Consider the following 19,546-nt stretch of genomic DNA (forward strand, 5'->3'; position numbering starts at 1 on the left):
TTGGCCTGGCACGGTACCAGTTGTTATAGCCATTTGGAGAGTGAACCAGCAGATGGATGGAAGATCTCTGTCTCTCCCTCTCTCTGTAACTCTGCTTTTCAGATACAGAGATAAATAAACCTTTTAAAAACTGGAGCATCCTTGGGATTGGTGCTATGGCATGGCAGGTAAAGCCACCGCCTGCATTGCCAGCATTCCATATGGGCACTGCGCCACTTTTTTTTTTTTTTTTTTTGACAGGTAGAGTGGACAGTGAGAGAGAGAGAGACAGAGAGAAAGGTCTTCCTTTTGCCGTTGGTTCACCCTCCAGTGGCCACCGCGGCCGACGCGCTGTGGCTGGCGCACTACGCTGATCCGAAGGCAGGAGCCAGGTGCTTCTCCTGATCTCCCATGGGGTGCAGGGCCCAAGGACTGGGGCCATCCTCCACTGCACTCCCGGGCCACAGCAGAGAGCTGGCCTGGAAGAGGAGCAACCGGGACAGAATCCGGCGCCCCAACCAGGACTGGAACCCGGTGTTACGGCTCTGCAGGCAGAGGATTAGCCTATTGAGCCAAGGCGCCGGCTTGCTCCACTTCTAATCCAGCTCCCTGCTAATATGCATGGGAAAGTGATAGAAGATGGCCCAAGTACTTGGGCTCCTGACCCACGTGGGAGACCTGGAAGAAGCTCCTGGCTCCTGGCTTCAGATAGACCCAGCTCTGGCTGTAGAAGCCACTTGGGGAATGACCTCTCTCTCTGTGCCTCTGCCTCTCTGTAACTCTGCCTTTCAAATAAATAAATACATCTTTAAAAAAACAAAACGCCCGGAGCATCCTTCTTCTAGTGTTTCCTGTCTTAGTCAGTGGCGGTGGCGTTGCTGTGCACACAGTTATGCAAACCAGAAAGCGGGAGCCAGAACACAGTCTCCCTGAGGGCAGGCACCTGGCCTTTCTAAATTTCTCTTTTTATCTCTAGGGCCCAGAACAGTGCAGGGCACAAGAGTGGGTTCTTTGGTTTTTTTTGCTTTTAGATTCACGGATTTATTTATTTGAAAGGCAGAGAGAGAGAGAGACAGAGACAGAGAGATAGAGAGGTTCAAAATGTTCACAGTGGAGGACCTGCTTCCTCTCCAAAGGAAAACTACTCAGCAAATAAATATGAATATAGACAGCGCTGTCAGCCCAAAGATTTTCATTCTGTCCCACACTGAAGAGATGTTTTACAAATCAGGGTTTTAAAATGTTTCAAAAACCAGGATACTTTCACAGGATGGAACTTAACAGCTGCTGGAAATTAGTTATATGAACTTGTCGAGTTCAGTGAGAAAAATGTGTGAGAAACAGGATAAGAAATGGTGTACACAGCACGCACTCAATTATCCCTAAAGGAAAGAATGCACAAAAACACTGGAAAGAAAAATACCCTGGAACAGCAGCGGTTATGTTTTCCAACCTGGAAGATAAGTGCTTTTTTTTTTTCCAAATACTTTCTAGTTTTTGGCGTTCCAGGTTTCCAGTCTTTAATCCTCTCTCTCAGATGCGCACCGGGTCTGTGACCCCCAAAGGAAGGAAGTGCACTGTTTCGGCTGCCGCCTGGGTGAACCTCACGCACGTTGCACTGATGGGAAGACGCCAGGCACAAAAGGCCACGAGGGGTCTGCCTGCACCGATGAGTGATGACCAGACCAGGAAAATCTGCGGACAGAGGGCAGCGGGTAGCAGACTGGGGCTGAGTGCTCCGTGGGGGGGGGGGGGGGTGTTTTCCCTCCAACATGGCGGCCTTGGTCCAAGGAGAGAGGCGAGTGTGAAAGTGCAGGATGGAGTTCAGAGGCGTGACAGTGGCCAGCTGGTGGGGGAAAGCTGGTCCATGAGATAATCACATTGGAAAAAAAAAAAAAAAAAAAACACGAATCTCAACCCTGGTACCGCGTGGTGGGGAAATGGTGTCCTGCATTGAAAAGCTGCCTTACCCGCAGTGACCCTGAGAGTCCTGACTCTGACTCAACGGCAGCTCCTTACGATGCTGTACCTTGTATGTAACTGACAGTAGTGCGGCATCCATGACAACAAATGGTCCAGCAAAGGGGCCCCTCCCCATGGAACACACCAGTGGGGCCGCCATTTGCCCATTCATTTCAATATTCCTAATCCATAAATATGTCTATGAGTTTATCTTTTTAAAAACATAGTTATTTATCTGAAAGGCAGAGCGAAAGACAGACATATGGAGAGACGGTCAGACAGACAGAAAGAGCTCCCCTCTGCTGGTTGCTGGTTCACTCCCCAGATACCGGCAGTGGCTGAGGTTGGGTTGGGTCTAAAGCCAGAGATGGATGCCAGGAACTCAATCCAGGTCTCCCAGTGAATAGGGGGAGAATCCAATTACCCGAGCCAACACTGCTGTCTCCCAGGGTCTGCATCAGCAGGAACACACACACACACACACGCACACTTGGGCCATCTTCTGCTGCCTTCCTAGACACATCAGCAGAAAGTTGGAGCGGAAGTAGAGTAGCTGGGACTTGAACTGGCCCTCTCATATGGGATGCAGGCATCTTAAACAGGTGGCTTAATCTGCTGTCCCATATGCCAGTCCCGAAATAAAATCTTCATGTATTAATTTTTGTATCTGAGAATCAAGATTTTATATTTAAAAATAATTATTTGGGTGCCTGGTGTTGTGGTGCATCAAGTTAAGCCACTACCTGCAATGCTGGCATCCCACATGAGTGCCGGTTCAAGTCCTGGCTTCTCCCCCTCTGATCCAGCTCCCTGTTAATGCACCTAGGAAGGCAGCGAATGATGGTCCAGGTACACAGGACACCCTAATGGAGTTCCGGGCTCCTGGCTTCAGCCTGGCCCAGCCCTGACTGTTCTGGCCATTTGGGGGATGGCCTCTCTCTCCATCAGTCTCCCTTTCAAATAAATAAATCTTTTTTAAAAGAATGCAAAAGTTACTATAGGATACCCATTTCATGGAATACAACAAGCCAGTAACAACAAGTTGTTGCTGCATGAACAGCACTGGTGAATGTCATAAACACAGCACTGCCTGGAGGGCTTCAGACCCCAAAGAAATGCCTCGTGTCTGATACCTCTATGTAATGTTCAAAAATAAGAAATGAGGCGCCGGTGTTATGGCACAGAAGGTTATGCTGCTGCTTGCAATGCTGGCAACCGGTACGAGCATGGTTTGAGTCCTGGCTGTTTATTTATTTATTTATTTATTTATTTATTTTTGACAGGCAGAGTGGACAGTGAGAGAGAGACAGAGAGAAAGGTCTTCCTTTTTGCTGTTGGTTCACCCTCCAATGGCCGCCGCGGTAGGCGCGCTGCGGCCGGCGCACCGCACTGTTCCGATGGCAGGAGCCAGGTGCTTCTCCTGGTCTCCCATGGGGTGCAGGGCCCAAGCACTTGGGCCATCCTCCACTGCACTCCCTGGCCACAGCAGAGAGCTGGCCTGGAAGAGGGGCAACCGGGACAGAATCCAGAGCCCCGACTGGGACTAGAACCCAGTGTGCCGGCGCCGCAAGGTGGAGGATTAGCCTAGTGAGCCACGGCGCTGGTGAGTCCTGGCTGTTGTACTTCTGAGCAGCTTCCTGCTGATGTGCCCAAGTGCTTGGACCCACGTAGGAGCCAGGGATGCAGTACCAGCCTCCTGGCTTCCGCCTGGCCGAGCCCTAGCTGCTGTAAAAGAAATAGCGTTAACCTTTGGAGGGGAGGGCGTCTGGGACAGATCTCTTCGGGTGCTGAATCAAAGAATGAGAAATAGGCTAGGAGACAAGAGGCGATTCTGAACGCAGGAGACACGAGCAGGTGCCGTGCAGGGACAGGGAGGGAAGGGACACTTTTCTAGGGCTTGTATTTGTGGGACCCCGGGCCCTTCTCTGTGAGGACCTGGGGAATGGGAAAGGTCACACACACACCTTTGGGTTTGCTGACATGAGCTTTGTGAAAAAAGCAATCCTATCAACAAGACTGCAGGGGACAAGGGTAGCCGCTTCCCTGCTGAGGCCACCTCTGACCTCCACAGCCCTTGGGGCTGCGCAGTCAGCCTGGTGTCCAGGACTCGCCCGCCCCTTGCTGACCCCAGGAGGCAGGAAGCCCACGCTCTCTGGGCGTGCACCTGGCAGTAGGCACAGGCAAGCCAGCGCCAGGGAGCTGAGGCTGGACAGGGAGAAGCCAGGCGGCTGTTTGTGAATGAGTCAGCGCGTGGACACTTGTCACCACGCCCAGAGACTGAGGCAAAGGAGCAAGACGGGCAGCCGTGCCTAGGGCTTTCGGCTCAGAGTTCCAGAGCAGTGCAACCCCCTTCTGCCCACCCACGCACAGTCCCCCCATCTGACAACCACACCACTCGCCCGGGACCCCCCTGTCGCCCAGAGGCCGAGCGCTCTCTACTCTGTTGCTCTGGAAGGAGGACAGGTGTCTCACCTGTCCTGTCTAACCTGCCCGGCACCTTGTCCACGTGCTCGGGGTGACTGAAACTCTCTTCCTCTTTCAGTGGGAGCTGGAGGCAGAGCGGGGTGGAAGAAAGAGCAGTCACCTCGCTGCACCCTGGCTGTGGGTGGGGCTTACCAACATCCGGGAATTTAGGGAACCTGCAAGGGTCCTGGCCTGCAGGAGGAGATGGGGGTGAGGGTGGCGAAGCTGGAGCCCCCCCCCCCGGGGGCAGTGGGGAGCCAAGCCCTCGGGGCACCAGTCTCGCCCTTGCCTGTGTTGTGCAGCCCCAGCCCCGACTGTGGGTGTGTACAGTGGGAGAAGACAGATTCTTTCTCCTGCACGTCAGGGTGTCTTGGGGACAAGGTGTCCAGGCCTGGAGGAGCCAGAAGCAAGCACCAAGGTTCTGGCGGGACAACAAGCCAGCTCGGAGGAGGCCCACCCTGGGCTGGCGCTCCTGGCCGCCCACTCTTGGGTTAAATTTCCAAGTCCTGCTTTGAGGGAGCCCCACCTCCCTGGGTTAATCCCTCTCAGAGTCAGGTGTCAGAGAGAAGGATCTGGAGTTCTCCCAGCCTACCAGCTGTGTGTTCACCAGCATCTACTTGAAACCCAAACCAGTGAGGTCACACACGGCTCCCCTCCCTCTTTGTCCTCTAAGCCGTGGCAAACAGGTGCTTCTCACACTCAGCCTATGCAGGGTCCAGCCAGATGTCACTCCTTGCTGACTGAGTGGATAGTGAACGTCTTATTTATTTCAGTACCAGCTCAGAGGGCTAAGGGGTGGGCAGATGGGGGCAGCAGGCAGACAGTCCCCGGTGAAAATGAATGCTGGTGTCCGGCCGCAGCTTGCTGTACTGGTGGTTGCTAGGCTATTTCTGCACATACCTGCCTAGCACCTGAGCTCAGCCTGTGTCGCTGCTCGAAAGTCTGGTTCACCTGGTCTAACCTTGTGGCCTCCCCTTAGCCTGATCTTAGCCCACCCGGGCTGTCTTATGTCATTGCCTGCATCCCGGGTCCTCTTGCAATATCCTACATTGCAAACACAGTGGGGCACTGCTTCCCTCCAATCGTGACCCTGGCCCCATACATTTGCTTAGGCTGTTCTGTTCTCCTGACATACCATGCCCTGTGTCTCCTCCTCTGCCCATAAAGTCATTTAGGGCTCAGAGCAGTGATTACGTCCTTCATAAAAATCCATCTGCTTAAAGACAGCACCCTCTCCTCAGATCACCCAAAGTGGGAGCTACTGGTTAGCCTGGGTTGGAGTCGCAGTTTCAGCTCTTGACTCCAGCTTCCTGCCAACACGGGCCCCTTGGGAGGCAGTGGTGATGGCCCAAGTAATTGGGTTTCTCCTACTTAGGTGGGAGACCTGGATTGAGCATCTAGCTCAGTCCTGGCCATTGTAGGTATCTGGGAATGAACCAGCAGGTGGTTCTCTGCTTCTCCATCTTTCAAATAAACAATGAGTAAACACACCCAAAGCATTTTAAAATATTTTTAAAAGATTTATTTTATTTAGCTAAAAGCAGAGTGACAGAGAGACAGACAGACAGACACACACACACACAGATCTTATATCTGCTGGTTCACTCCCCTAATAGTTGCAATGGCCAAGGCCGGTCCAGGCTGAAGCCAGGAGTCAGGAACTCCATCTTGGTCTCCCATGTGGGTGCAGGGATTCAAGCACTTGGGCCATCATCCACTCGCTTCCTAGGCACGTGAGCAGGGAGCTGGGTTGGAAATGGAACAGCCAGGACTTGAACCAGTGCTCCAGCATGGAATGTTGGCATTGCAAAGTAGCAGCTTAACCTTCTACACCACAACACCATCCATGCAAAGCATTTTATTCATACAGTACTTCCTTTATAGCTTCATAGTGTGCCTTAGAACGGAGCCTTACCCATAGAACCTAGCATATGCCTAGCACAAAATAAGTTCTCAATACATCTTTATGGAAACGAGTTGAGCCCTGAGGCTTAATGAGGTTACTGGATCATAAAGAGACAATGGCACTGAAACAGCAGAATTGTGTTTGTCTTTCCTGCCCTGAACATGTCCACTGGCCTCTTTCCTTCTCCCTCCTTATCCCCACTCAATATTCGCAACGTCCTAAATAGGCCATTCCCACACCATAGCAGCCCTCGGGTGCAAATCTGAGACAGAAAGGCCGCCTTCTAATTTCCGCATGGTAAAAGGAAATATTAAGTACTCCTGCTGGCTGGAATAACCTGCAAACTCTTCAGTTTAGTAGCTCTGCCCAAGGACTTGTGTATACCCAGGTTTCTGCTGGAGAACAGACAAGTTGTCAAGTGTTGGGGAGGGGCCAACATTGTGGCGTAGCAGCTAAAGCCACTGCCTGCAACGCCGGCATCCCTCATGGCCACCAGTCATGGCTGATGGTTCGAGTGGATGATGGCTGTTCCACTTCCCATCCCGCTCCCTGCTAATGTATCCAGGCAGGCACCAAGTGCTTGGACCCTTGCTACCCACGTAGGAGACCCTGGTGGAGTTCCTGGCTCCTGGCTTTGTCCTGGCCCAGCCGTGGCCATTGTGGCCATTTAGGGAGCTGGGCCAGGCTGAAGTCAGAAGCCAGGAACTCGCCTGGGGGTCTCCCACGTGGGTGGCTGGGACCAACTTCTTGAGTCATCATGTGCCGCCTCCCTGGGTGCGTATCAGGAGGAAGCTGGGAGAGGGAGCGGCTTCACTGCTACGGCCGTGCCCTGCTGTGAGTGAAGTCTGACAAAGGCCTTGGCAGGCAGTGAGGGCAGAGAGGGTAGCCGGGGCAGCCAAGGGGAAATGGAGTGCAGGCCTGCACGGAGGGAGGTTATCTGGGCTACAGGCATGTTTGTTCGGGAGGCAGAGAGTGGGTGGGGCCCTAAGAGGAATGCCTTGAAATCCTCACGAGGCTAAAGCTAAGGCAGCTGGTGGCCAGGCGGCACGTCCAGCAAGTTAGTGACCACACCTGCAGATCCCAGCGATCAGGCAGGAAACTAGTGGCAGCCCAAGACCATGGTTCTGAGGGACCTGGAAGAAGCCAGGGAGTCAGGTCTCAGCTCTGCTCCCCAATTCCGGCCTCTCCCTCGCTGTGACGCTGCTAGACCTTCCTACTCTGTGGCCCACAGTTGAACGGCTGGGCCTTTGAGCTAGGACCTGAGAAATGCAAGGGACGCGGCCGGTCCAGCAGACATTGGGGCAGGACCGAGCCGGAGCCCTCTGCGGGAGAACCGCGGAAGGCGGCGCGCGGAAGGGCTCTGGTCTCCACGTTTGGTTTGGCAACACCACACTCAGTTCCTGCTTTCCTCCCTCTTCCCAACCCAGCCTCACCTTGGGGGCGGAGGGGACTCCCCAGACCTCACGCCCTGCCCCGCCCCACCCCTCCTCAGGCCCTCACGAGATCCCCCCTTCTCCTGGGCCCCCCTGCACCCCCACCGCCCTCCCCCGCCGCAAAGCACGCGCGGCTGAAGCAGGAACCGCAGTGAATGGGGCACCGTCAGTCACAGCTTATGGACAACTAAACACGCCCGGGGCACCCTGCTCAGAGCCTTAATCCCTAGTGTTGTGTGTGTGTGTGTGTGTGTTTCAAACAGCAATCCTACAGAGGTGATTGTTTACTTCCTTTTACAGGTGGAGACACAGAGACAGACGTGAGGTAATCTGCGCAAGCCCACCCCCGCCCCGCCCCGCCCGTCGGTCTGCCTCCCACCGCAGCGGTTTGGCCAGCTCTGCTGGGGCCGTGCGACCTTGGCCACTGAGGGGCCCAGTCCCCTCCTCGGCCCTCTCTCAACTCTGAATTCTGCACGCCCCGCCCTGGCCAGTCCCGCCCCGGGCGGCGGGGGAGTCGGCCCCCCCCCCACCCGAGCCGCGCAGGCCGGCCGGGAGCCCGCAGGTGCAGCGCCCGGGGGCGGGTCGGAGAGGGGGCGTGACCGGACAGGGGCGTACCCGGGGGCGTGTCCCAGAGGGGGCGTACCCGGGGGCGTGGCCGGAAGCCTCAAAGTGCCCAGGCGGCCGGGCGAGCCGCAGAGAGCCGCTCGGCCGGGCCCCCGCACCGTCACCATGTCCCTGGCGGCCTCGGCGGGCCGGGGCCCGGGGGCCGTGTGGTCCCCGACCCACGTGCAGGTCACGGTGCTTCAGGCACGAGGTCTGCGGGCCAAGGGCCCCGGGGGCACGAGCGACGCGTACGCGGTGATCCAGGTGGGCAAGGAGAAGTACGCCACGTCGGTGTCCGAGCGCAGCCTGGGCGCACCCGTGTGGCGCGAGGAGGCCACCTTCGAGCTGCCGCCGCTGCTGGCTTCCGGAGCGGCGCCCGCGGCCGCCGCCACCCTGCAGCTCACCGTGCTGCACCGCGCGCTGCTCGGCCTCGACAAGTTCCTGGGCCGCGCCGAGGTGGACCTGCGGGAGCTGCACCGGGACCAGGGCCGCCGCAAGACGCAGTGAGTGCGGGCCTGGCGGGGGAGGCTTACCGAGCGGACCCTCGGCCCCCTTCGGCCGATCGTTGGATTCTCGCCTCTTCCAGCTCCCGTGAGGCTGTCCTGCCCTGGCGCTCCCAGTCCGGGGGCCCCGGTGAGAGCAGGGCCGGCGCGCCCGGCCCACGGTAGCACCAAGGCAGCCTTCGATGAGCCGAAACTGTGTGGGCAGGCGCGGTGCCTCCCTCGACGCGGACTCGCGCTGGCCCACAGGGAAGACCTCCTGAGTGGTGGGGGCCTGGACCCCCGGCCCTAGAATTGAATCCAGGGGCAGGGTGGGGAATGGGGAATGCTGCCCCGGCGGGGCGGATCCCACGCCTACTCTGCACCTGCCCAGGGAGCTGTTGTGCAGGGTTTGGCCCCGCAGCTGGAAGGCTACAACAATTTGCTCTTTGCCCTGGGATTCCCAAGAGATAGATGGCTCCCAGGCCCGCCCTGGCTGATTAGAAGCCAGCTTGGCTTCTCTCTGGAGTTTGTCGAGTTCTTCTTTGTGGGCCTGTTGGTGGATGACTGCTCCCCTGCAGCTCCCCTGTGTGGGGTGGCAGGTTCTGTCCGGGTCAGGGAAACCTGGAGAAAACCCCCATACACTCCGACACTCCGAGACATTACCGATGTACTTGGTCTCTTTCCCAGGTGTTTGGAAGGGCAGTGCTTAACCGAATGGAACTTTTGGTTTTGCCTGGAGACCAGGCCCAGCCTTGATTAGATTCACTTCCTCCCGCTACCTCCCCCGACCCTGACTGTGCAAGCGAGTTGCTATTCGAACCCTAGGGTTTAGGAAGCTCCTGATTCCCTGAATGTATTTTAGATCTTCACAGAGAGTTCTGGTTTTCCCACATGGGGGAGGCAGGAGAAGCCGGAGGGTGTAGCTGCTCGGCTCCCTTCACTGTCGGCTCAGTCTCGGGTACGCTCTTCTGGCCGGAGATGAGTAGGGGATTCTGAGCTCCAGTCAGATAGCCAGCCTTGGCGTGAGCGTGGATGGAGCACCTTACAGGCCATAAGGTGAGCAGCGCCTCACCGAGGAAGGGGCCAAGCGATGGCAGGGGACTTGGGTTGTTGGCTGTTGGCCAAGCTTGGTCTTGCCCCATCCCGGGGTGTGTGGATGTGCACTTCCGTGTTTGCTGTGTCTCAGGGGAGTGCTGGATGGCCCTGAAACGCAGGTGGGTGTGTGTGCTGAGGAGGGGGACTCTGGAGCCTCATGTCCCGTGTCCACTGTGGCTCTGACTCATTGCGTGGGCTTGCTCCATCTCGAGACACCCAAGTTTCCCTGTTTCTCAATGGGGCAGGGTTGCCACACGTAATTGATGTTTGCAGGCTGCGCTGAGCTCCTAGGGTCATGGGGGCTGGGCATGGATTCAGAAGGCTCTGTGGCTGCTTGGTGAGAGGTGAAAACCCCTGCAGCTCTTTGTCAGGGAGGGCTCAGTCCGCACCTGCGTGTCCCTCATCTTCTCCAGTGGGGCCCTAAGGCTAGACGGTTATCGCTGTCTCGCGGGGGAGCCGATCGCCGCTCCGGCACTTCCGCCTTGTAGAAGGGTGCTAGCCGATGTTTCCTTGTAGCTGTGGAGCAAGGCTCCTTGGGTCCTCCGGGTAGACTTAACTGCTGGCTTCCCACCTTGCTCCCGGGACTTGCCAAGGTGTGGGGTTGAGAGGGAGCGTCCAGTTAAACAGAGCCTGTGGGATGCCCTGGCGTATCCCCGAGACAGCTCAGACTGAGACTGAGACAGCCCTGAGAGGCAGAAGTTTCCATGAAAAAAACGGGCTGGGCTGGGAAAGTCATTGAAACTAGTTGTTATTGGTTTCACTCCCCTCTTAGATCTTATAAAAAACCAGAAACAAAACAAGCTAAAATCTTGGTGAAGAGATCATGTGCCTGTCTTTTTTTTTTTATTTTTAAAGATTTATTTATTTATTTGAAAGTCAGTTACACTGAGAGAGAAGAGGCAGAGAGAGAGAGAGGTCTTCCATCTGATGGTTCACTCCCCCATTGGCCATAGTGGCTGGAGCTGCGCCAATCCGAAGCCAGGAGCCAGGAGCTTCTTCCTGGTCTCCCACGTGGGTGCAGGGGCCCAAGGACCTGGGCCATCTTCCACTGCTTTCCCAGGCCACAGTAGAGAGCTGGATGGGAAGTGGGGCAGCCGGGACTAGAACCAGTGCCCATATGGAATGCTGGTGCTTCAGGCCAGGGCATTAACCCGCTACACCACAGAGCCGGCCCCATGCCTGTGTCTCAATCTCTAGGGAAGAAGAGTTGCTGTCACAGAGCGTGACTTCCCTGTGATCCACAGGCTGGAATGCCAGGCAGGAAGGGCTTCCCGCGCGGAGAGCGCCTCTTGTTTTCTCACAAGCTCCCTCCTACTGTATTTACTTGGAACCATGAGAATGTACTTTTTATCATGACTCAGGACTCCCCAACTTCAGCTGTAGTGTGATGACACTCACCTTTCAAACACCCATCGGGAAGAGGGTGTGGTCCTTCTGTATAGGAAAAGAGGAAATGAAGTGATACCGGGGCGTACACATCTGTTCCAGCCCTGGGGTTTCAGTGGGCCTTGGTTAAATGAGAATGAGTTGGTATCGTGATCACAGAACAGGTGCGACTCTGGGAGGTGACCAGCGTCACCTTTGTTGGATCCTAAGAGCAACACACTGGGGAACTGGGCTCTTCAGGACGGATTATAGTGTGTGCCCAGCCTGGTGGCTGGAAGGCTAATGTGTAACTGAATATGGTGACACTTAATATGGTGACAGTCCCGGTGGAGAGACTGTGAGTGAGGGAGGGTCATTTTCTTACAGCTAGTGAATTCAGGTACATATGAAAGGGTTCACATGTCATCAGCAGGTTAGATATTTTGAAGAGCTGTACTTGTGAGCAGATGCTGAAGTATATCGATGGAAAGCCAAGTTAGGAAAATGTCAGGGCTCATTGTTTGTCTTGGAGTTACTCCTGCTGAGCAGACTTCCGTGACTGTCGCAGTCTGTAGTTCACAGACTGTCCGCAGGTGGCGTTCACCTGCCGGCTGCCTCAGCACACGGGTTTTTTCTGTTGGTAGCGAGCTGGAAAATCTGAGCGATGTTGTGACAGTGAAGTGTTTTCTCTCTTGGAGTTTCCCTTCGAGATAACTCTGGGCCTTACTGGAAACCCTGCCGCATCTCGCGGAGACACAGTCCCCTCCCACGCCAGCATGGGAGACGCTCAGGGCTCAGAATAAACAGCCTTGACCTGCTTAGAGCAACAGAGCGAAATGAGTAAACCCGGGAGTGACGTCAGAGCCGCTCAGGTGCCGGGCAAGAGGCGCCGTGGTTTTGGATGACATTAATTATGATTTCCTTTGCAAAGCAGTTAGCATGGAGAAAGCCTGCCTTTCCCCCTTCTCGTCCCTCAAGTTTGTGCCTTCTTTTAGTAAACTTTTTTTTCTAAAGATTTATTTTATTTATTTGAAAGACAGAGTTACAGAGAGAGAGGTAGAGACAGAGAGAGAGGTCTTCCATTCTGCTGGTTCACTTCCTAAATGACCACAAAGGCCAGAGCTGAGCTGATCAGGAGCCAGGAGCTCCTTCTGGGTCTCCCACGTGGGTGCAGGGGCCCAAGGACTTGGGCCATCTTCTACTGCTTTCCCAGCCATAACAGAGAGCTGGATCGGAAGAGGAGCAGCCGGGACTCAAACCAGCACCGATATGGGATACTGGCACTACAGAATGGGGCTTTAACCACTGTGCCACAGCACTAGCCCCTTAGTAAACGTTTCTTAGCACCTCCTCTGTGCCAGGTGCTGGCCATTCAGCATACACACGGCAAACAAGACAGGCCGGAGCCCTGCTTTCAGGAAGTTCAGAGCCATGGGGGGCGGGGGCCGTGTGAAACCAGCACAGAAATAAATAACCATTTATCGTGCTGAGTACTGTGGAGCAAGGGAACAGGGTATCAAAAGCAAAGAGTAGGAAGGACACGATTAGAAGAAAGAGTTTGCAGATAGCTGAAGGGAAGGCAGAGGAATCTCTTTGGTACAGAGTAGAGGGACACAACCTGACGGAGCAGGAGCAGCCTGTGCAAGGGCCCTGTGGTAGCCACACTGTGTACAATGAGGCCTAACAGGAAGTTGTGGTTTATTTCAGAGGAATAGTAAGTCACCGAGTGTTAAAGCCCCGGAGAGGCGTGATCTGATTTGTTTGTCAAAGATGACTGTGATCATTGGGGTGGAGAATGGACTGGAGCCCGGCCTTGCCTGGGATCACACCAGATCCGATTTGTTTGTCAGAGATGACTGTGATCATTGGGGTGGAGAATGGACTGGAGCCTGGCCTCGCCTGGGATCAGACCAGCTGAGCAGCTGTCTTTGTAGTGCAGGAGGCGGACATGATGGCTGGGGAGAGGGAAAGGCGTGGGTGGGTTTCGGAGAGAAATTTGGAGGTTCACTTGTGATGGATTGGATGATGGACAGGAAGTGACCAATGAAATAAGAAAGCCTGGTGGTGTTGACAGTGAACCCGGCAACGCAGCTGCTTTGTTCCCCAGCAGTCACCGTGAGACCAGGGCGAGGTCACCATTACACAGGCAGGCTGGGCAGTGGCACCCGTGTTGGCCAATGACTAGGAAACACGGCTGAGACAGGGTGTGTCTGTAAGTGGCTTCAAGGACGTATGTTTCAATACAGGCCAGGCCTTTGTTTTGTTGTAATGGCATGGCTGACATAATTTCATGTAGGGGTTTTAGCACAGCTGATGAAGTCACAGGACTAAGAAAAGGAAAACAAGTAATAGACCAAGATGCTTCAAAAACTGGAAAATGGAATTAAAAAATAAATATCTTTCTGTGTTGGGTGTTGTGTTGCAACAGGTGAAATTGCCACTTGGGACACCCACATCTCGTAACTTTTCAGGCTCCGGTATTGTGGTGCAGTGTGTAAAGCTGCCTCCTGCAGTGCTGGCACCCCTGTGGGCACCAGTTCAAGTTCCACTGCTCCACTTCTGATCCAGCTCCCTGCTAATGCACCTGGGAAAGCAGCAGAAGATGGCCCTAGTGTTTGGGCCCCTGCACTCACTTGGGAGGCCCAGATGAAGCGCCTGCCTTTGGCCTGGCCCAGCCCTGGCCACTGCAGTCACTTGGGGAGTGAACCAGTACATGGAAGATCTGTCTCTCTTCTTCCTCTCTCTTTGTCACTCTGATTTTCAAATAAGTAAAATAAATATATTTTTTTTAAATTTCATTTTGGTCCAAAAAATTTTGAAATCCATGCAATGAGCAATCTTCAAAGAGCTCATGATAAATATATATTCTGGAGCTGGTGCTGTGGCACAGCAGGTTAAAGCCCCAGCCTGCGGCTCCAGCATCCCATATGAGTGCCTGTTCGAGTCCCAGCTGCTCCACTTCCAATCCAGCTCCCTGATGATTTGCCTGGGAAAGCAGTGGAAGGTGGTCCAAATCTTTGGGCCCTTGCACCTGTGTGGGAGACCTGGAAGAGGCTTCTGGCTTCTGGCTTCGGATCAGCTCAGCTCTGGCCATTGCGGCCATTTAGGGAGTGAACCAGTGGATGGAAGACCTCTCTCTCACTCTGGCTCTGCCTCTCTCTGTAACTCTTTCAAATAAATGAAATAAATTAAAAAAAAAAAAAAAAAAAAGAATGTGTTGAGCACCAGGGGGAGCACTCAGGGCTCCCGGAAGGATCTCTCGTTGTCGTAAGAACTGGGTCTCTCAAGCAAAGGGCAACAGTGCCTGGTGGGGCCTGGGGGGGTGTCTCTCTCCAGGGGTGTTGCCACCTACAGCACCAGTTCCGTGGGGTTTCCCACGGGAAAGCCCCTTGAGTTTTTGGTTTTGTTTTTTTCTTCTCCTCTGGACTGGCTGTGATCATAAGATACATCACAGATGGTCTGCTCTCCAGAGCCCCATCCCAAGCTGTGTGATGGGGGGAGGAGCGGGCTGCGTGTTCTTTGATGTTAGTTGTGCTGAAGTTTGTTAGCTCCCTTTTGGACTGACCAACTGACCAAGGCATGATGAACCAAACGATTGTCTCCCCCCCCCCCCTTTTTTTTAAAGAGGCATTTCTTTGAAAGGAACAGTTAGAGAGGGAGAGGGAAGGAGGTGGGGAGAGACAGAGACATCCATTGTTCACTCCAAAAATGGCAACAGCCAGGGCTGGGCCAGGCCAAAGCCAGGAGCTGGGAACTCCATCCTGGTCTCCCACATGGGTGCAGGGGCCCAAGCTCTTCAGGCCCATTAGCAGGGAGCTGGATCAGAAGCAGAGCAGCTGGGACTCGAACCAGTGCTCTTATGGGATGCAGGCAACACAGGTGGCGGTTTAACCTGCTGCGCCCCAATGTGGGCCCTTCTTGTTTCATTTTTAAAATTTCTACGTGAGGACCCCACGGCTGCCCTTAGAAACTGTTCTCTGGCAGACCACATGCGATGCTTCAGTGGCGTGTACACTTGGGCAAGAGGTGGACACCAGGTCCCATGATAGAGAGTTAACATTTGTGGCTTTTTTAGGGAAGGCCAAGCTTTATGAAGAATTGGTGAATAGGTGATTGCAGGAGTGATAGAATCCCATGTTTTTTTTTTTTTTTTTTTTTTTTTTTTTTGAACAGGCAGAGTGGACAGTGAGAGAGAGAGACAGAGTGTGGTCAGCATATCGTGCTGATCCGAAGCCAGGAGCCAGGTGCTTCTCCTGGTCTCCCATGGGGTGCAGGGCCCAAGCACTTGGGCCATCCTCCACTGCACTCCCGGGCCACAGTAGAGAGCTGGATTGGAAGAGGAGCAACTGGGACAGAATCCGGCACCCTGACCGGGACTAGAACCCGAGTGCTGATGCCGCAGGTGGAGGATTAGCCTATTGAGCTGTGGCGCCAGCCAGAACGACATGTTTGAAATGAGTTAATTTGGGGCCAGCACTGTGGCATAGCAGGTAAAGCCGGCATCCCATATGGGCACTGGTTTGAGTCCTGGCTGCTCCATTTCCCATCCAGCTCCCTGCTATGGCCTGGGAAAGCAGAGGAGGATGCCCGAGCCCTTGGATTCCTGCACTCACATGGGAGACCCAGATGAAGCTCCTGGCTTTGGCCTGACCCAAAACCAGCGGATGGAAGATCTCTCTCTCTCTCTCTCTCTCTCTCTCTCTCTCTCTGTCTCTCCCTTCCCTTCCCTTCCCTTCCCTTCCCTTCCCTTCCCTCTCTGTATCTCAGCCTTTCAAATAAACCTTTTTTAAAAAGTGAGTTCATTTTTCTAATTCTCAGAGAATCATAGATTCTTGGCCCTTTATATTTTCTAAGTCTTATCTTGCAAGGAACTTATCCTTGCTTTCCACTTAGAAAACCTGTGTTGACAGCTGCATATCAGATGATGGAGAGATTGAGAGTTGAGCAGCTGAATTTGTGAACTTGGAGGCCCTTAGATGTAGGCTTGATTTTGGTTTCTGATTCTCCCAGGCTCCCTAAATTGAAAAGGCTTGGGCCCACCTGAGAGCAGAGTCTTCTGAGGTCTGGAGGGATGAGTGGAAAAATTTCCAAATCTGATGCATCACAACCTCTGGGGAAATAACCCAAAAGGTATCAGTACCTTGGGAGCCTTGAAGAAGCTGTTGGGAAGGCTTGGGTCTGTCCTGTGAGACCCACAGGCCTGTGCCAGACCACAGGCCCCTGCCCACCTGGCCCTGGATGGCTGTGACCGGAAGTCCCTGACTCAGATGCGCCAGTCAGGGGTGCGAATGAAGAGGAGGAGGAAGAGTTTAATGAAGAAGAGGATGAGGCGAAGATGAAGATACAGAAGGGAGAGAAGAACTTGGGAACCATGAAGATGAAGACCAGAAGCAGAGAGTCCAGCATCGTGGTACAGTGGGTTACGCCACCGCCTGTGATGGCGGTATCTGCTATGGGCCCCAGTTCTCGCTTCACCCAGCCACTCCACTTCCGATCCAGCTCCCTGCTAATGCACCTGGGAAAGCAGTGGAGGATGGCCCAAGTGCTTGGGCCCCTGCACCCAGGTGGGAGACTGCGATGGAGTTTCTGGCTCCTGGCTTCAGCCTGGTTTAGCCCCAGATGGTGTGGCCGTATAGGTAGTGAACCAGTGAATGGAAGCTCACTCTGTTCCTCTCTCTGTAACTCTGCCTTTCAAGTAAATAAATAAATCTTAACAGATAAATGAAAGATGAGGAGAAAGCAGGAAAGGTAAAAAGAGGAGAAGGGAAACATGATGAAGATGAGTGAGACCCCGGAGTACCTGCAGAACCAGAGCTGCTCAGGATGGGTCGCACTGCTCCTGGATTTGATAGGTGTGTTTGTTTTGTAAGACAGCTGTGATACAAACTCCAGGACACCCACCACCCGAAGAGTGGGCGCTGTGACTCTGCTCCTGCCACGTCGCCCTTCTTGCTCAGGCTCCTGCCAGCAAGCCTATAACTGCAGTTAGGTTTTCCGGCATCACAGTGGCTGTGATTGATTGGTGTGGGTGACCGCTGGGGCTACCACTTCCCCCGAGGCTGTAATGGCGTTTTTACTTTCTGTATACCCCAAAAGCTTTGTATATCAAAACCTTCACTTTTTTTTTTTTTTTTGGAGGCCAAAAGAAAACATGTCTTGATTCTTCAACTACTTAAGCAAGTTGCACCCTCTTGCCCTGTGAGTTTGGGAGCCCTCGGTTTCCTGTCTCTCTTACCTAGGAAGAAATGCTGGAGGATTCTGAGAGGATCACTGTGTGTTCTGATAAGTCACAGAAGCATACGCTGACCAAGATGCTCATAAAATTCTCGCATATTTTTTAACTTGGAAGAAATGATGTAATACAAACCAATTTTGTGAGTCTTTTCCTGCCTTTTTCAAATGAAAATCATTTTTATTTACATTTGATGGATAAGTTCGGGTACTTAGTACAGTCAGAACTGTCGATATCCTAAATTCTCTTTCGAGAGCTCACCTGAATCCGTTGATTAACCAGGGCCTGGCCTTGTGGTGCAGCGGGTTAAGGCACCCCTTGCAATGCCAGCATGCCATGTGGTGCTGGTTCTAGCCCTGGCTGCTCAGCGTCTAAGCCAGCTCCCTGCTGATGTGCCCGACCGAGATGCATCACAGGATGTCCCATTTACCCAGGCTGCTGCCAGCCGTGGGGAGACCTGGATGGCCTTGTGTCCCAGGCTCCTAGCTTCAGCCTCGCCCAGTGCGCTCGCTCGCTCGCTCTCTCCCTCTTCCTCTCCCTCTCCCCCTCTCTCTCCCTTATCCCCTCTTCCCTTTCACTTTGCCTTTCAAATACATAAATATCTTTTAGAAAAATGTAAAGGAAAAGAACTTTAAAAAGATTGTATAAAAAGGTAATGGTCAGATTAACAAAGGATTGAATCGATTTTTCTAAACAACATTAAACTTCTAACGTGTATTTTGACTTGCGTTCTCCCCTCCACCATGTCATTTACCTGTCCTTAGGATGGATTTTGGTGGCTGCAAGTATGGATGTCTCCCCTAACATTCTGGGTCAGTGCACCGAGCCACAGCCACTCCGTGCTCACATGACTGGCAGGCCTTCCAAGCAGCTGCTGGTGGCAGAGGGCAGGGGCCGGGGAGGCAGGGCCAGCCCAAGGCCACTTCTACATGCAAAATCGGGTGACGCTGTAACAAGACTTGTCAAAATGCAGGTGATGTTTTACCGGTGCAAACACTTCTGTTGCTGGCTGCGGTGCGTGGCTTCTTGGGCCTTTCCCCCAAGCAGAACCACCCCTCTCCTGCCACCTTTTTAGAGGGTGTGGGTGGCTGACCACGTGATGCTCAGCCTCACGGTGACTCCCTGGGGGAGGGCCATCCATGGACCGATTTTTGAAGAAGTCTCTTCATCCGAGCCATATTGAGCTGGTCCTGCCTCCCCCATACCGGCGCAGGCCTGGGCGCACCCGAGGCCACAATCCCCTGTGTTGTGGTGCCTGGTTACTGCAGGGTGACTCAGGCTGCAAGTCCCACTTGAGATTTGACCTGGGAAGGGGGCCCGAGGGATGTAGGCAGTCGGCTGTGACCCTGGAGCCCAGGCTGGCTCCGGACATCCCTGGAGACTGACACACGTGGAAGGAACGAGGCGGTGGCCCCACCGGGCTCTCCATGTCTGCCACAGCCACCCGACGCGCACTCATCGCGCTAAGTCCAGACTGTGCCCAGCAAAGGGAGTGTCCTCCCCTGCTGTCTGTCCCGGGGGACGGGGGGACGGGCCGCTGGGCCCCTGCGCTGCCTGCCGTGTGTGCGATGAGAGCGCTCGCTGGATCTCTCAGTGCGCTACGCCCGCCGCCCTCAGGAATGTGGGCGGGGAGAAACACGTCTGTCCTCACGACCGTCTGCCGCTGGGAGTCAGTGACATTCCAGGCAGTACTCGCACTGCCCGGCACCGCCCTGCGGCATTCCAGGGAAGCCCCCCTTCTGGGCCCCTGCGGTCAGCTTTCCCTGGGTTTTAGAGGACTGGGCACGGCTGGGTGGTTCTAGCTGTCCGCTGGAGATTCCACAGTGCGGGTGCAGGCACCTGCTGTTCCCCAGTGGCTGCAGGGGAAGCAGATGCCGCCCCTTCGGAGACAGGCAGACCCCATGCCGGCCTTACCTGTACCTGGTTCATTCATATTCTCTCGCCCTCTCGCTCTTACTCTTACACACATTCCCTTATTTCTGTTTGTAAGACATCTTTCTCAAAGTCTACAAGACTTAAGCAACAT

General features: G+C 54.3%; 1 protein-coding gene across 1 annotated transcript in view; it reads left to right on the forward strand.

Moving 5' to 3' along the window:
- Window positions 1-8,466: 8,466 nt before the first annotated feature.
- RAB11FIP1 (RAB11 family interacting protein 1) overlaps window positions 8,467-19,546 on the forward strand; it is a 30,507-nt gene continuing 19,427 nt past the window's right edge. Inside the window, exon 1 of the mRNA XM_062212888.1 lies at window positions 8,467-8,849. Within this exon, the coding sequence (XP_062068872.1) occupies window positions 8,473-8,849 (377 nt within the window). The 5' untranslated portion in view covers window positions 8,467-8,472. The remainder of the gene's footprint in view (window positions 8,850-19,546) is intronic.

The sequence above is a fragment of the Lepus europaeus genome, chromosome 16 (genome assembly GCF_033115175.1).
Source record: "Lepus europaeus isolate LE1 chromosome 16, mLepTim1.pri, whole genome shotgun sequence".
NCBI lineage: Eukaryota > Metazoa > Chordata > Mammalia > Lagomorpha > Leporidae > Lepus > Lepus europaeus.